Source organism: Neovison vison, chromosome 13 (assembly GCF_020171115.1).
Source record: "Neovison vison isolate M4711 chromosome 13, ASM_NN_V1, whole genome shotgun sequence".
Lineage (NCBI taxonomy): Eukaryota > Metazoa > Chordata > Mammalia > Carnivora > Mustelidae > Neogale > Neogale vison.
Genome location: NC_058103.1, coordinates 99,211,832 through 99,230,332, shown reverse-complemented (window position 1 = coordinate 99,230,332; position 18,501 = coordinate 99,211,832). Strand labels below are relative to the sequence as shown.

General features: G+C 41.1%; 1 protein-coding gene across 1 annotated transcript in view; it reads left to right on the top strand.

Annotated features, from left to right (window-relative positions):
• The window catches only part of MAP2K5 (mitogen-activated protein kinase kinase 5), a 256,439-nt gene that overhangs the window by 197,226 nt on the left and 40,712 nt on the right, over window positions 1-18,501 (top strand). The window contains exon 20 of the mRNA XM_044231754.1: window positions 18,128-18,189. Within this exon, the coding sequence (XP_044087689.1) occupies window positions 18,128-18,189 (62 nt within the window). The remainder of the gene's footprint in view (window positions 1-18,127; window positions 18,190-18,501) is intronic.

Below are 18,501 nucleotides of genomic sequence, written 5' to 3'. Positions count from 1 at the left end.
TATAAATGCCTGCACTGAAAAGGAAGGAAGATCTCAAATCGAACACCTAACCTCCTACTGGAAGAAACTAGAAGAAGAAGAGCAAATCATATTCAAAGCAGGCAGAAGGAAGGAAATAATAAAATTAGAGTGGAAATAAACAGAACAGAGAATAGAAAAACAAGAGAGAGAGTCAATGAAACCAAAAGTAGGTACTTTGAAAAGATCAGCAAAATTGACAAACCTTTAGCTAGACTGACCAAATAGAGAGAGAGAAGACTCAAATGTCTGAAATCAGGAATGAAAACACGCTCCTTACTGCCAACCTTACAGAATTAGAAAGGAGTATAAGAAAATGACATGGGGCACCTGGGTGGCTCAGTGGGTTGGGCCGCTGCCTTCAGCTCGGGTCATGATCTCAGGGTCCTGGGATCGAGTCCTGCGTCGGGCTCTCTGCTCAGCGGGGAGCCTGCTTCCCTCTCTCTTTCTCTGCCTGCCTCTCTGCCTACTTGTGATTTCTCTCTGTCAAATAAATAAATAAAATCTTTTAAAAAAAAATGACATGAATCATATGCCAGCAAATTGAATAACCTGGATGATGTGGACAAATTCCTAGGAAAACACAAACTACCAGTATTGACTCAGGACGAAATACAGAATCTGAGTAGACTGATAACAAGTAAATGCAATTTTTTAGAACTTCCCACACAGGGAAGCCCAGGACCATAGGATTTCATGGGTGGAAACATTGTGCCAAATGTTTAAAGAAGATTTAACACCAATCCTTCTCAAACTCTTCCAAAAAAGAGAAGAGAAGGGAATACTTCCTAACTTCTAGGAGGCCAGTAATATCCCGATACCAAAGCCAAACAGACTTAACAAGAAAACTATGGACCAGTTTCTCTTATCAGTATAGATTCAAAAATGCTCAAGAAAATACCAGCAAACTGAATCAAGCAGCATATAAAATTACACATATTGATCAAGTGGGATTTATCCCAGAAATCCAAGTTTGGCCGAGTGAAAATTGGTCAACATAATACACCATATTGTAGAATAGAAAACAAAATCCCATGGTCATTTCAGTAGATGTAAAAATAGCATTTAACAAAAATCTACCACCCTTTCTTGATTAAAAAACAACAACAACAACAACAACACTCAACAGAGTTGGAAGAGAAGGGGACTTCGACACCCTGATAAGGAACATCTGCTAAAGCCTTAGAGCTAAAATCATACTTCATGATAAAGACTAAAAGAGCTTTCCCCCAACTAAACTCAGGAAAAGACAAAGATGTTCACTCTCACTACTTCTACTTGACTTTGTATAGAGACTCTACACAGGAAAATTAGTCAAGAAAAAAGTCATCCAGGTTGAAAAGGAAGAAGCAAAACTATATTATAGATGACATGATATATAAAACAATGGAAAATACACACACAAAACTTTTGATAAATGAGTTCAACAGGATTGTAGGATACAAGAACACACAAAAATCAATTGTATTTCTTTTTTTTTTTTAGATTTATTTATTTTAGAGAAAGCACACATGTATGCCCATGAGTGGGGGTAGAAGGAGAGAATCTTCAAGCAGAATCCCTCCTGAGTGTGGAACCCAGTGCTGAGCTTGATCTCATGACCCATGAGCTCATGACTTGAGCTGAAACCAAGAGTCAGATGCTCAACTAACTCAGCCACCCAGGTGCCCCCAAAATCAGTTGTATTCCTATACACTTGTAATTCAAAATGAAATTAAGACAATTCAAGCTATCAAAAGAATCAAAGAGAATAAAAGACTTAAGAAGATATTTAACAAAAGGGGAAAACTACAAAACACTATTGAAAGAAATTTAAGACCTGAATCAATGGAAAGACATCCCATGTTCAGGGAATGGAAGACTTAATATTGTTAAGGTGGCATTACTCCCCAAATTGATGTACAGATTCAGTGCCGTCTCCGTCAGAATCCCAGTGGGCTCTTGCAGAAATGGATGGACTGATCCCAAAATGCATAGGGAAATGCAAGGAACTTGGGAACAAAACAGCCTTGGGGGAAAAAAGAGAGTTGGAGAACTCATGGTTCTTGACTTCAAAACTCCAAAATTGCCATAATCAAGATAGTATGGTGCTGGCATAAGGACAGACATATGGAATAGAATTGAGAGTCCAGAAATAAACCCACATATCCATGTTCAATTGTTTTCCAACGAGGATGCCAAAACGATTCAATGGTAAAAGAATCATTTTTTTCTACAAATGATGCTGGGACAGTTGGACAGCCACATGCAAAAGCATGAATTTGGACCCCTACTGATCACATCATACATAAAAATTAATTCAAAAGAGTTCAGAGACCTAGATGTAAGAGCTCAAGTTGTGAAACTCCTAAAAGGAAACATAAATGTAAATGTTCATGACCGTGATTTAGGTCACAGTTTCTTAGATAGGACACCTGATAGCATAAGCAAGGGAAAAAATTGTACTTCATCGAAATGTAAAATGTTTGTGTGTCAAAGGACACCGTCAAGAAAGTAGAATCACTGCAACAATGCCAGGGTTCCAGGCCGATAGATAGTGGAAGCAAACTGCAGCTCTGAAAAGGAGGCTTTTGTGCCTCAGGGTGGGAAGTAGGGGAGGAGTTGTCTTTCTCTGTAAGGTCTGTGGCTAGGAAAGGGGGCTGGACAAGAAGGCCACAGTGGAGATTGGGGAAGGAAGATGGAAATAAAGTAGGCAGCAGAATGATAGGCAAGAACTGGAGGAAGTTGGGGTGGCAGAGGTGTTCCTGTGTGCTTGAACATGATGAGTAAAATAAAGCTTAAGATGGGAACAGACTGTTGCCTATAGTAATAATAATAATAATAGCCCATTATTACAGACCTCCACTTATAAGAAGCCTTTGCCTTCAGTGAGGTCTTACGACTATTTAACCACAAATTTTAATGAAGACATGAGAGCCTCCACTCTTTACTTAGCTGCTGACTGGCATATGCACATCATTATAGTGACATTAAAAAGAGTCCTTATGAATGCGGACAGTCATCCACACCACCAAACACCTGAATTCACAAGAACTCTTCACTTAGATGAGGTTCCTCTAATAGTTTCTAGAAATGCCAGCAAACATGTCCATTGCTAAAAGAAGAAAACAGTGTTTGATTGCCAGTGCCCATTGGTGGAAGAGGATGGAGGTTGATCACACGGCTGGGCACTTGGACAGGAACCGGACAAATCAAGGGGCAGCTAACATCTCTGTTCTAGCAGAGGGTGACACGTGAAGAAGGGGATGAGAAGATTGAGGACCAGGAAAAGGGGAAGGAAAGGAGGGAAGAGTCTGCTTTTGAAAGCACATTATTAAAAAGCTTCTAAGCTTTTCTCTCTGCCTTTTCTTTCCTACCACTTCACCTCCACGGAGTTACCTTTTTAGAAATACAGATCTCAACCTCTCAAAGCTTCCAGTGATAATAGCTAAACTTCTTAGCACGGCATTTGAGACTCTCACAATATTTTTTTCAGCCTCCCTTTGGGTTAGCCAGTGACCTTGAGAGTTGCCCCTCGCTTTCACACCTATGGTGGTGCTCACCCCCCTGCTTGGAATGGCCTCCTCTTCCTTTTCACTTGGTCCATGCCCTAAGCATCCTCCAAAGCCCAGCTCAAATGCCATCTCCTCTTTGAAGTTGTCTCTCTTACCTTCCCACTCTTCTATCCTACTGCGCTCCTGCCCAATGCTAGGCAGCTTTATTACAGTTTTTTCCATACGGAATCAAATTTAGTTCATGAGTTGGTCTTCCACTGGATCATGAAGTCACCCAGCACAGGAATTTATCCCAACACCTGGTAGAGATAATGGCCCAAGCAGGGTCTCAGTAAATTCTTCTTGGAGTAAACTTAAAAACAAAACAAAACAAAAAACACATTTTTTCTGGCAGGGCTAGTCCTACACAAACCAGAATGTGGTCTAGGTTTGTCTTTTCTTCTACTGAGGTCCATCCTATCTAGCAGAAAAGGGCCTTTGTCCTATAACACAGCAGCTAAGAACAGAGGCCAGCCCAGAGAAACTTATTTCTATCTTTCCTTCTTTTGAAAAATTTTTTTGAAATAATAATTTACATAACATAAAATTCTTCCTTTTGAAGTACACACCTCAGTTCCAGAACATTTCCATCACTCCAGAAGAACCCCAGTACCTGTTAGCAGTCACTCATAATTCCTCTGTCCCTTCTAATCCCTGGCAACCACTAATTAATCTGCTTTCTCTCCCAGTGGATTTCCCCATTGTGAACATTTCATATAAGTTGGACCATGTAATATCTGGTTTTTGTAAGTTTGGTTTCTTTCATTTAATATAATGTTTTCAGAGTACTTCCATGTTGTAGTCATTTGTCAGTATTTTGTTCCTATTTATGACCAAGTAATGTTCCATTATATGGATATACCACATTCTGTTTATTTTATCAGTTGATGAACATTGGGCTGTTTCTGCTTTTTGGCTATTATGAATAATGATGTTATGAACATCTATGTGCAAGTTTTTACATGGACGTATGTTCTCAGCCCTCTCATATATATACCTAGGAGTAGAATCACTGGGTCATATGAAAATTCTGTTTAAAAAAAAAAAAAGAAAAGAAAATTCTGTTTAATTTTTTGATGAATTTCCAAACTGTATTTCCTAGCAACTATACTATGTTCATTCCCACCAATAGTTCATGAGGGTTCAGATTTCTCCACATCCTTGCCAGCACTTGCTGTTTTCTGGGGTTCTTTTTTTTTTTTTTTTAAAGATTTTATTTATTTATTTGACAGAGAGATCACAAGCAGGCAGAGAGGCAGGCAGAGAGAGAGGAGGAAGCAGGCTCCCTGCTGAGCAGAGAGCCCGATGTGGGGCTCGATCCCAGGATCCTGAGATCATGACCTGAGCCGAAGGCAGCAGCTTAACCCACTGAGCCACCCAGGCGCCCCTGGGGTTCTTTTTAATTATAGTCATCCTGGTGGATGGGAAGTAGTCTCTCACTGTGGTTGTGATTTCCATTTCCATTGTAATTAAAGATATTGAACATATATTCATATGTTGATGAGCCATTGAATATCTTCTTTGGAGAAAGGTGTGTTTAATTCCACTGTCCGTTTTTAAATTGGGCTATTTTTCTCATTACTGAGTTGTAACAATTCTTTATATATTCTAGGTATAAGAAGCTGAATATCTCCCCCCATCCAATGGATTTTCTTTTCACTTTCTTGGTCTTCTTTGGCACACAACAGTGTTAAATTTATTTTTTAGACTTTGAAGCCATTTTAATTTTCTCAGAGGGTTCAAGACTTAGACCTCAACCCTATGTCTACCCCACCCTTGGCACACTCATAAAAGTTCTCGAAGTTCTATAGATTCTAGTATGAAAACCATTGATTTTATCCCAAACAATCATTCTGTAAACCTGTATTAATCCTAGAACTAGATATTGGGGATAGGAATGCAGTTGCCACCATGAAAATATTTGTGCTCTAGTCCACGAGGCAGACCAGTAAACAGTCATATATAAACAGATCACTTTAAACTAAATTGGATGTAGGTAAGTGGTATGAGATTTGATCCTCTGAGCTCTCAGAGGACCACACTGATTCTCATTTTAACCACTCACATAAATAGGATTTTTATGATAAGGTTTTTAATGATGTTTGCAGCTATCTAACTCCTCTAATAACAGTGTAACAAGGTGCTGGGAAATGCAGACAAGAGAGCTGATGATAGAGGAGATGATGATGTCCCAGAGGTCTCTACAGAGAATGGGACCCCAAAGGGCCAGTTAGGAGTTAGTCTCGGATGCAGAAGCCCCAACGGAGTTCAGCAGGGCTGCAGCGCTTGGCAAAGTATCAAGAGATGAGCCAAGGGCCATATTTCAGGGAATCTTTATGTGCTGTGCCTGAAGGCCCTTACCGGGGGAGGGCCCTGAAAGTTTTAAATGGGATCAACAGAACCAGATTTCTGTTTCAGAGAAATCACTGACAGGGTTGTGGAGATGTTTGGGAAGGGCAGTTAGGAAGCGATAGTTCTGATCAGATTAGCCTAAGCACGTTTGAAGAGTATTTAGGAGACAGAATAAACTGCCTTAGGTGAACAATTGGATGTGGGGGAGAGTAGAGAGCAGGGGTCAGAGATGAATCACGTGGCTTGGGCAGTCAGGCCCTCGCTGGCATGGGTCCCACAGAGGGAAGGGCATGTTTACGGGATGAAGATTAGCATTCTGTTCATAGGATGGTACTGCACACCTCATTTAAAACTGTGTTATTAGGAGCACCTGGGTGGCTCAGTGGGTTAAAGCCTCTGCCTTCAGCTCAGGTCATGATCCCAGAGTCCTGGGATCGAGCCCCGCATGGGGCTCTCTGCTCAGCAGGGAGCCTGCTTCCTCCTCTCTCTCTGCCTACTTGTGATCTCTGTCTGTCAAATAAATAAATAAAATCTTTAAAAAAAAAAAACAAAAAACTGTGTTATTAGGGACACCTGGGTGGCTCAGTCAGTTAAGTGTCTGCCTTCAGCTCAGGTCATGATCCCAGGGTCCTGAGATCAAGCCCTACATTGGGTTCCTTGCTCAGCAGGGAGCCACTTCTCTCCTCTGCCTGCTACTCCCCCTGCTTGTGTTCCCTCTCTTACTCTCTGACAAATAAATAAAATCTTTTTTAAAAACTGTACTATTTTCCTGTTTCAGACCCAATTATACGTAGTTTACCAGCTAGAACTTGAAGTTCCTAGGCTTTTCATTTCTGCCTTCATGCTGCCCCTCACAACTAGTGGTCACTTAAAAATATTTGTTGAATATATGCATAATTATAAGAACTTACTACTTGTTTTTTCAACACTGCAGAAAAACAAATCCAAAAAAAAGTAAGGGAGAGTATATTATGAGAAGATACTTAGCTAATTTACATTGTCCTTTATTAAAATTCAGAAGTCTAGGCTTTACTTCTACGATTTACAAGACATTTCCCCAAGGAAACATGTTGCTTTCCCGTAACACCCCATTTTACAGATGAGGAAACTGAGTGGCAGTCAAAAGATATGGCTCTTTCCACTTCCTACCCTATGACTGACCTTGATGGAAGCAAAAAGTGACAGCTGAACATCCCAGCATCAGAAGGAGAGATTATTTTAAAAGCTATAAGAGAAAACAACTTAGAAAGCATTGCAGACGTGCCCCCAGGGCATGGAGGTATTGCAGCACAGTTCAGTGTCGCTGTCTGTAAGAATGACTCCAGGACTTTAAGAAAAAATTGAATTCTATTCTGCATATCTGCTTAAATCAGCAGGAAGGAGCTTGACTCCTTTTAGAAAGATTTGTATATACAAAAGATTTGGCTCTTAAACCCTCTGTTGTCTTAAAAAAAAATTATTCTTGCAGAATCACTCATTCCCAGACAGGTTACTGGGGGCTGACTAAGTGAGAAGCTTCTGGGCCATGAACAAAGCAGGTGCTCTCTGGGGGTTTCTGGTGGGGGTGAAAATGGTTGCCTAAAGAAACCTCCCTGGAATTCAAAAAGTGGTATTAACCAACCCCAGAGGAAATAATATCCATTCTTTTTTTATTATTCTTTTGCCTGGGGGACTTTGCCGTAATTCTGGCTTCTGAAGTTAGCAAAAAGTAAAAGGAACATGTCCATGTCTCCTGCTCCCAGCATCCAAAGGCTGGCCGGTTCTTTTCATGATAAAAAACTGCAGGCAGTTTCCCCTGAGACAAGACTCCCTGGCCTGAGCTGTCTGATGACCTGGGCAGGCCCGAGCTTCTGACCACAGTGGCGACCACTGTAACGATTCAGGTACATGGCTGTTGATACGCAATTCCATGATGCTTAGAACTTGTATGAGTTAGTGACCGAGGCATTAGAAGCTTGGTAAGTTAATACAAGTGGATACACAATAGTCTTGTCCTCCAGTGATACTGTGAGCTAGACCTGTGTCCCATAGTGTTGGGAATATTTAATTGGGACCCTGGAAACCGATACTCCTCTTTTATGTAAGGCAACCTTTGGAGATCTAATACCTCCTTTGAAAAGTTCAGTATGTTTAAATTAATGCAATTTGGCTGGTTTGAAGATTGAAAATAGGTTAACATTAAGGCCATGATTCCTTTAGTAATTACTTTTTCTATTGGTAATAACTGTTTCTTTAGAAATGATATTAACATTCTACCAAAACACAGCAGTAATCCAAAAGTTAATGTTCTGTTCATTTATAATTATATTTAATTCATATTTATGAGTTGTCGGGAGGGAGGAGAAAGAAAGTGAGTTTTAAAAATGTAACAGAAGAAATAAGTTAAAAACAAAATTTTTCCTGTACATCCTGAAGGATGTACAAAGTCATTTAAATGGAAAAAAAGATAATTTTTAAATACACAGATACATAAATTCAGTTGTTGTTAGCTAGCTAATGCTGAAGAAAAATCTGTATTTTTTTATTATTTCCTCGTGGCACTGAATGAATTCAGTAGATAGACTTCCTCCATTTCTTTTTTTACTAACCAAAATATTAGCATAAACATGCCTATGATTTAGATTTCAATAAGTCAGTTAGATTTGGGTTTTGTTTGGTTGGTTTTTTTAAACCAGGAAAAATTTTGCATCGTTAGGCAGTCATTGAACAAGTAGCTTTGTGTTGCTTTCTTTGAATTGTCCACGAAGGCTGATGTATTATTAATGAATTAATTTCTTGGTGGTGAGGCCTATGAATAGCATTCTGTGAATGGGCAGTTGCCTGGTGGGGCCAATTTTGGCTGCTGTCATTTAACATGTGTTGCTCTATTGTGAAGTCTTATCCAGCTGTAGGACAATGCTCATTTAATCCACCATGATGGGACCTACACACCCTGAGCCCAAGCTGGATGCCAGGGTCAGCTACCCAGCAGCACAGGCTGGGGCCCCACTCGGTCTCACTGCCGAGTTGCTGTAATCATTTTGCCTGCCGTTCGTTTTCCCTAAACCAGGGGAAATGCGTATGTGAACAGTGCAAATGTTCTCAAAGAGATTCCAAACCGGTCGGCTGGGGTGTTGCCTCCATTCCAGAATGGAGGCAGTGTTCCAGGGAGTGTAAGTTCCTTCCTTCCTCCTGGAAATGGAAGCGTCTGGGCCCACGAGATCCCTGATGTTCTGAGGTCCAGAGTAGCAGATGGCATTATGATTTTCCAAATCCTGATGAACATTCTAACTGAACTTGTTCATTTCACAGTATGTAGTTCTATTTTTTTTTTTCCACTTCCTCCCCCTTCTTCCCTCCCTGGCTCCCTCTCTTTGTTCCTCTCATGTTGGCTAATTTTAAACTGATGCGCTATCTTCTTTACCCAGCTTTAAATTCCCTTCTCTCCAAGTTTATTGTTTGGAACCAGGTAGAGCACAATTTCACATATAATTTTCAGCCTTTGAGTCACAGCTCACGTCGCCTTTGCATTCGTTTATAAAAATAGGTAAGCACACACCACCTGCCTTCTTGCACCGGGCGGCCCCGGCAAGTTCTGCTTTTCCCCCTTCTCCGTAGCTAGCGGTGCAGGTGGCAAATGGCGGTAATTATTTTAACTAACAGTCGAGTGAACATCAGGAGGACGTACAGTGTGACGATGTGGTCTTTGGATTTCAGTGAGTTCTCGGAGTCTGACTTGATAGTGAGTGTTATGGCTTGTTGGTTTTTCAGGACACGGACCTGCCAGGTTCTTGCCCTTGAACGGTACGTGCATGTAGTTCAGATATCTCTGCGTTAACCCCTTACCTATGAAAAGAGGAGGAGTCATTCCTTTCATTTCAGAATCTGTTCAGGGTTATTATACTCCCTGAGTTTTTTTCCTCTTTTGTTTTTGTTGAATATAGTTATGGTCTCCGTTTAATCTCAGGTGGCTTTTAATCAGCGCTTATGCACATAGAACCTGGTGAAGTCTGTACTTTAACATTACAATTTAAGTCCTGGATCAAACATGTGTAGCTGGACTTTTCCTGAGGAAAAAAAATTGACCTTACCAGCGTATGAAATTCAAACACCATATAGGGACAAGGTAAAACCACAGGTAGGAATTGCTGAATAATTACCTTTAGACCAGCGTGAGCAGGAGGCTTCCCACGAGGGTGAGCTCATTTAATGGTTCCTAAAACTCAATCTTGTGGATGTCAATGGTCATGCTTGATTATTTGCAGCAGTGTTTTATGGAAAAGCAATGGAAATGCATTGGGAGGCTACAGAGAGGACAATAACGGGTTTTACTTTTGTAAATGCAGTCCCTTTGGTATGAGACAGGCGTGTTTTTGCTGTTCTGCCCACACCATGAAAAAGGGAGGTATATGTGAATGTCAGTGAGTGTGTGTGTGTACTGTTCATAGGGACACCTCTAAATAATACTGTGACCTATAGCCTATGACCAACAAGTGACCTAAAATAAAAAGAGAAAAAAACGGGCTGTCCTTTAGCTTCAGAGAGAAAGCAACTGTAAATATGGTTTCAAAGATTAATCCATGTTCCGGTTCTCTACCTCTTTTCAAGGAATTTAATAAAACACCAAGGTCATTGCCATAGGTTCAGAAAAATGTCCAAGTAAATATTAGTCTTTTAAATGACCAAAAATTAAAGACTGAATGATGGATTAATTTTGATATTAACGACAAAGGTTTTTTTTCCTCTTCTCTTTTATCTTGGTACTGAAAAACTTCTACAACATGTTTAGGGGGAAAAAAAAACAGGAAAGAGCTTCATAATCTCACCTCCCAATTACCTACAAACAGATTCCTTTAGACCTGTTCATTTATATTTTGTGGTGTTTTTTTTTTTATAAGCCATCTGGTTGTGATGTTCATTTGGCTAACAGCTGGTTCTCCCTTGATTTAAGGGTTTATAGGTCAGGTGGGTGTTTCAGTGGCAGAAATTCAGGGCTTTTGCCCCTGGTTCCAGGTCCTTCTGAGGCAAGTTAAATGAGCTGCTACTGTCAGCCCACACCCAGTGGATAGAGCTTCACACCAAAATGCCCACACATGTAATTTGTCACATCTGGCAACCCAGAGCATGGAGTGACCCAGTGTGGAAATGAATCGTCTTTCACTTTCTCTGCTCACGGCTTGATGTGGAGTGGGATGAGTAGAAGAAGGGCTTTCTGGTCTCCAGCTAAGGGTGGGGGGGGTGGTCAGAGGCTTTCTTTGCTGATGACGTCCATCTGCAAGCCTTCCTAAATGCATAGCCTCATTCCCAGTGTTGTCCCTCCTCACACCCCAGAGATTTGGTCAGTTGTGTTCACACTGTGAAATCAAAAATACAGATAATGTCAAAATACCGGTTGTTTCCTCACAGAGTGGCCACATTTTTAAGTGAGCGATTTAATAAGCACTGCCTGAATTTGTACGACTCCAACGTGTAATTATGGTGCATGTATGTCTTACGCTGGACTATTGTCTCATCCTCTGGCTGACCTAGAGCCCCTGTCCATCTCGTTCCCACCTTTGTCTCTCTTTCAGGATGTGCCTGCCTTCTCCTCACCCACCCTACCCCCCACTACAGTCCGTTAGAGCAGCAGCTGCCAGTTAGAAACACCGAGAACCTTCAAAATATGAGCACTGAGCTAATTTCCCAGAGTCTACCATTGGACTACACTTCAGAGAGTTAGATTTTTATAGTTTATACATTCATTTCTGTGGAGGTCTTTAAAGGAGATGGCGCAGGTTTTTGTGTGTGTTTTTTTTTCTTTCTTTTGTCCAAACAAACCAGGTTTCCTCCTCAGTCAAAAGGAGATTTGTCTTATGGATTCTGCAATTGTCTCACAAAAGCGTCATTTTAAGGTAGTGGACAGTGTAGAATCAAAAACCAGTTTAGGGTCTAACAAGGCAAAATGCTTTCTGCCTGAAATGAAGCCACTGGAATTACAAACGAACTTTGATCCAACACTGTAGACAGGAGTGGAGCAATCTAAAAGAGCTGTGGCAATTAGTGTGAATCCCAGGGCATAGAGACAAATCGTTGGGCTGGGCGAAGGGAACATTAGGCTTAAATTAGAAATTTATTTTTTTTTAATGTTAGTGCATTAACTCAATATTGATCAGACTTGAGATGGTTCTCTGACTTTAACTACCTGTTGACTTGATGGCTTGACACCATGAAATCTGAAAATAAGCTATTAAAAAATGTTAGAAGGGGCGCCTGGGTGGTTCAGTGGGTTAAGCCGCTGCCTTCGGCTCAGGTCATGATCTCAGGGTCCTGGGATCGAGTCCCGCATCGGGCTCTTTGCTCAGCAGGGAGCCTGTTTCCCTCTACCTCTCTCTCTGCCTGCCTCTCTGTCTACTTGTGATCTCTCTCTGTCAAATTAAAAAAAAAAAAATCTAAAAAATGTTAGAAGGCTTGCCATATTCTGTTTAACTTGCCAGGCTGGTTTAATCTAACCACATCACAACTGATCTTTAGAATTTGCCAGTGTGGCCAACACCTTGAAAGTTTTGAGAAGTTGCCCTTCTTCTGTCTTCCTTCTTTTACTGCTAGCAAGTATAAAATCTTGGTTTGAAGGAATTTCTACTTTGCCTGAAGAGAAGGGGACAGAACATAGATGAAAATGCTCAAGGTGGCTCCCCATCCTCCCGCGCCCACCCCAGGTGCTCTCTGGAAGTGAGGAAGGAAGAAAGTAGGAGGGCAGAGACAGTCTCGTACAGCCTTCCAGACGCCATACTCTGTTCTCTGTCACTCTTCTTTATGAACTCATGGGTACCAGCCAGGCTTAGTGCCCCCCAGTACAACCCAAATGCCCAGCTCTTACTTAGCTATTTCCTCCATCTTGCAGGGCTGTTTATTAGGGGTATACATCTTTTCCCCCAAGTAGTACACAAAATCTTTAAGGTTATGGATTAATTATCAGTCATCCCACAATGCCAGGCTTAGTGCCTTTGACACAGTAGGTGGTCAAGAAAATTACTGAATGAAAGAACCAATAAATAATGAATGACTATCCATTTTTATTACATAGTATTTTATGTCTATGCCCTGTCAATGTTTGAATTAACTACCATATCCTTCTCAGGTTTCATTATTATTTATAATTATGGATTAAAGGCAGAAATTAAATATGCAGGTGTATTTTTTCAAGCTGAGTTCTTTAAACTATTTTCCATTGAGTAGTTATGCCAGCCTTTCCACTTACACAAAACTAAGCTCCGCCAGGAATCTGGACCTCATCAGAGTTTTTTAAAATAGTTCCTTACCTTTTTCTTTTTAAATTTTCCATTTCAACATCATTTGAGATTCATACGCAGTTGTAAGAAGTAGTATGGAGAGGGGCACCTGGGTGGCTCAGTCTGTTACATGTCCGACTCTTGATTTGGGCTCAGGTCATTATCTCAGGATCGTGAGATCAAGTCCCACATCAGGCTCCACACTGGGCGTGAAGCTTGCTTAAGATTCTTTCCTTCTCCCTCTGTCCCTTCCCTCCCCCTCTCTAAAATAATAATAATAATAATAATAATAATAATAATAATTTTTTTTAAAATAATAAGAGGGAGAGAGCCTGTTTACCGTTCACTCAGTTTCCCCCAGTGTTAATAGCTTGTAAGTATAGTACAGTTTCACAACCAGGAAATTGACATTGATACAATTCACTGAATTCAGATTCTACCCATTTTCCAGGCACTCACGCATGTGCACATGTGGTCAGGCATACATGCACATTGTCCTGGATCTTTCCGAAGCCAAGAAACACAGTTTAAAACAAAACAAAACTATGCTTTTGATAATGATCTCTCTTTTACATAAGTGATTTTGAAAGCATTTGCCTCATCTCTATTTTCTGTATTTGGAGTACCCAACCTATCTGCCTGCTCTCAAGGTCACAAAGTGTGCTTACAGGCATAGGTAGTCTGCAAGTGAACTAGCAGCCCCAGTGACTGGAGTCAGCCCTCCTCCTCCGCCCCTCCTCCTCTACTCTTTGAGTGTGTAGGTACATACACACACATACAAATTTTCTGCTGCTTGCCTTTTTTATGCCTGAGTACCTTGCTGACAAGTGCTAATAACAAAATACCCAGAGAGAGTCCAGTTGAAGTTAGCATACATTAAACATTCTGAACTTGTCCTTTTGCTCATAGATTGTGCATAATTAATAATTAAACAGTTTCAGTTGTAATGGGTTGACCTTCCTGAACTGTTCATTATTCACAAGGCAAAGGCATCACTCAAACTTTTTTCCCATTGTCCTTCGCTGTTCCCTAGCATGACACGTGCTTGTGTTCTAGTTGTTTAGCACAAGGGGCTGACCAGGTAGTTACTGAAACCTCTGAGACTTGGAGACTGTCCTCCTTGAGGACCAGAACTGCTTACTGAAATGGTTGATGGCCGCTGTTGTAACATGACAGTTGCTGGCTCCATAACAAGATCCAGCTTGTGTCCCTGTAGCAGGACTGTAGAGTTGATAGGGGACTAGAATCTCAGGTTAAGCCTTCTGGGTAAGGTTTTATCTACAGTTTCATTCCATACCTCTGTGCTTAGAAGTTCAACAGAAAAGCATCCCCCAGAAAAGCCCTTAAGGTGAAGTATAGCACCTGGGGTCTTAAGGAGAGTGACTTTTATTAACCATTAAGAGTTGGTTTCAGCCTGGGTGGCTCAGTTGGTTGAGCAGCTGCCTTCTGCTCGGGTCATGATCCCGGCATCCTGGGATCGAGTCCCACATCGGGCTCCTTGCTCAGCGGGAGGCCTGCTTCTCTCTCTGCCTCTGCTGCCACTCTGTCTGCCTGTGCTCGCTTGCGTGCGCCCTCTCTCTCTCTGGCAAATAAATAAATAAAATCTTTTAAAAAAAAAAGAGTTGGTTTCAGCCAGTCCTGAGAGTTGTTACTGTAACTGCTTCTCCAGCTCCTGTTTGTGTTTTTGAAATGTATTGGTTCATCTTCCCTGAACCCAGGTTTCACAGAGCACGTATTTGATGCATAGTAGCAAGGACTTGACTAGACCCCTGAACCCCTGGGCAGGGTTCTCAGGCTCTTTCTAACCCAGTGGTGACTGGTTGCTGCCCCTGCCTGGGAGCTGTGGGGAAACTGGAACAGCTCCACTCTGATCCTCCCTCCCTCTCTCCCTCCCTCCTTGGCGCAGATTTGAATTCCAGCATGAAACAGACAGATTCTTGGAGGTGTTCTGCAATGCTCTTCTAAACAAACTTCTGGTTTTACTTGCATAAAAATGAGAAAAGTATACTCTAAAAATCCTCCCAGTGTGGTGAACACCATCAGGTCTCTTCATTTGCTTTCCTCTGGAGTGTTAGCAGCCTTCGTGCTGGCGTGGAGTAGGAGACTCTCAGAGGACTCCTTTGCTCACCCCTCTGCCCCCACCATGTTTGTGTGTGACATTCTGACCACACCCCCACACACACCCACCCCCTGCCCCCCCTCCCCCCGCTAGTCAGTCTTCTGTATCTCAGAAAATTCTCCTTGGAGGTATGCAAGAGACACAGCTTTTAAAAGGAAAAGAAATATCTGGCATTATGCATGTGAGATTAGAATTTCCCCCCGCATCTCTGATGAGTGATTCTTTCCAGGCACCCCTGAGATGAGACTCCGCTCTCTGTGGTTCTGTAAAGTCGACTTGGGGTGGCATTTTCACAAGTGAAATAAATTATTCATGGGTACCACCCAGTGTTCCTTAGTTTTATATTATGAGGAACTTAACAGGCTACAATATCAGGTCTTAAATAAAATTAACTACCCATGCAAAGATGTCACATTGCCTCGTTTTGTTTCTCATCCATGTTAAAATGACATCTTCATCAAGTTGCCTAGTCTGTAATTCATTAATTTACTCTTGGTATCATACTTTGAAATGAGGCCCACATTAGCATCATGTTTTATATCAGGATCTTTGTAGAAAACCAGTCGAGAATTTTAACCATCTTAGTAAATATTCAGCCACATTAAGGCAGTAGGCTTTTATCTTCCTAAATATCGCATTTAAAATCAACTGCTACTCAGACACTCCCAGGACCAGAGCCTCCAGAAGAATTTCAGAAATGATGACTTGGAGGACTGACTTCCTGATCGGGGTCCATAGTTTCTGCACCTCAGACTTTGAACCGTTTTTGTACTAACCGTGTCTGAGACAGCGAAATGTCATTTCTTGAACTGTGCCTTGTAGAATCTTGCAGGCGCCATGATATATATATGGCTTTCCTAAAACAGGCCGGGCTGAAATTGATATCATGTTTTATTTTTGCTCTTCAAACCGATGGGACTTCTGTGGCCATTTTATAGTACCTTTATCGAAGACTTGTCATGTTGTTGCATGCCTGTTTCTTCTGAGTGGACGGTTTCATCAGCCCCCTGTTTTTCATGTCCTCTCTGTGTAATGCCTGCATGTAATCCTTTGAACTTGGCAAGATTTTATTTCGCTCCCATTTTCCTTTGTTTTCCTTTCTTTTCGGAAGCCTTTCTCTACTGATGAGAATTTTAAGTTTATGATTACTAACCTTCTCCTGATCTGGATGAATAGAGTAAATTCAAAGAGGACAGAAAGGCAAAATCTAAGGATCATTTCATTCACATTCCATTTCTTTTAACCTCTTTGAGATTTATTTATTATTATTATTATTTATTTTTTTTTATTTTTGGACTGCTTTGACCCCCTTAGTTCCTTTTGATTTAATTGTATTTTCCAGCAGTTTCCAATTGTTTGAATTGGAAACAAAGCCTTAATAAGAGTTCTAGTTAATTTTCTGTCTTGTAATTACCGATCTCATTTTTCTGATAATTGGCCACAGCAATTATATGTATATTTACTAATCACATAGGAGGCTGTGCAATTGTATCTATCTGCCACCATTGATAATGACACGCATATTGCAGAGGTGCTTTTATCATCTTCTTTTTTCCACTACATCAAAGCTATTTCCTCTCGTTCTCAATAATGAATACATGCACGCATTTGACACAGTTGTGTGCTAGAGAAATTGTTTGGCTCCCACCAAATGCTGCATGCTCTGAGTTTCTTGCCTGCAGCGCTGGAAGGTTGTATGTAATGATATATTGCTCATCCAAATGGCCAAAGCACTCCAAAGCACAGTGAGATTAAAATAAGTCATTCCTTTGTTAATTTAAATAGGTGCATGTATCATACTTTGCAGGGCACTTTGTGTAGGGATGTCAGAGAGGAAAAAAGCCGCCGAAAGGTATTTTTAATAGCAAATGAGAATAGATGGGAATGGAGTCATTTGCAGCTGCCTACTTTATGTGGCTCTCTTGTTCCAACTGTAGGTCTAATGAGATGACTGTTAAAGTACTCTGCAGTGTAATTTCATTACATCCTGAGCCGCTACACTATAAACACAGTGGCGCTCTCTGTCATTCTTGGAAAAACTCCTAAATTCTTAAAGCCTTCCTTTGCAAATGGTAATGGGGTTTGCTCCCTGTGTTACTCTGTGGTTGTCATTTGTGGCTTCGTTGTTTCCTGCTCTTTTAAGTGGCTCCCACCTCCGCCCCAGTTCTGTTTGGTGGTCAAGGTGGGAGTTTTTCACTGGGTCCTTAATTCACAGCCTTTCTCACACATATGACGAGTTTGCCCAGACTGGCAAATAGACTAAAATTCTTTTCAGGACACAGCTTCCCCTGTAAAAGCCTTTCTATTAAAGTAAAAAAAAAAAAAAAAACAAACAAAAAAACCTGACCCAAATGCTTCAGCAAGCAGTTAAGAGCAGTTGAATATACAAATAAATGTAAATAAAAAGGAAAGTGTAAATAAATAGTAAATCCAGTAAAAGAAACAGAGGTCAACACAAGAATAATTTCACAGCTCTTTGTTAATTACAAGACCATTTGTGTGTTACTTAAATAATCATTAATTTCTCATTTACACTTTCGTACCTTCTTTCTTACCCCGTGGCTATCATTGTCCTTGTTCCACCTCCCCTCCCTCTTTGCTCTCATGTTTCTCACCATTGTAAAATGTGTGTGGCTTTAAATTTGGCATTTTTACATAAACATGTGGGAGAGGGTGTAGACAGTCTTTTTAATTGGATGAGGCCTTATTTTCCTTCCCACATGGTGCTGAATCCTTGTTATAGATTCATCTTTATCCTGCTCCTTGGGGGAGCTGGGCAGGGGTTGGGGGGGTGGCGCATGGAGAGGAAGAAAAGGAATTGTTGTGACTTTTGGTGACTTGTTTTTCCTCCATCCCAGGATTCGCCCGTCCTTCCGGTTGGAGAGTTCTCCGAGCCATTTGTACATTTCATCACTCAGTGGTGAGCCCGTTTGCAAACATGCCATGCCCTCAATGTAAATGATACATGCCATTAACTCCCAGGCTCCACGAGACCTTATGGCTCTCCCTGCTTCCTCCTGGAGACGGGAGGGACTTCGGGGCCTTGGGCAGATGGGGCAGCAAAGCTGAAGAAATTGTTTAAATTATGTAAACGTTATTTACACAAAGGGTCGTAAATGTACTTTAGAGGCTTTTTTCTGTTTTAATAAACTGCTGAGAATCGGGCTCCTTCTTTGAGCACAGATACTGTTGCTATCCAATTTCTTTTTTTTTTTAAGAAATACACAATTTT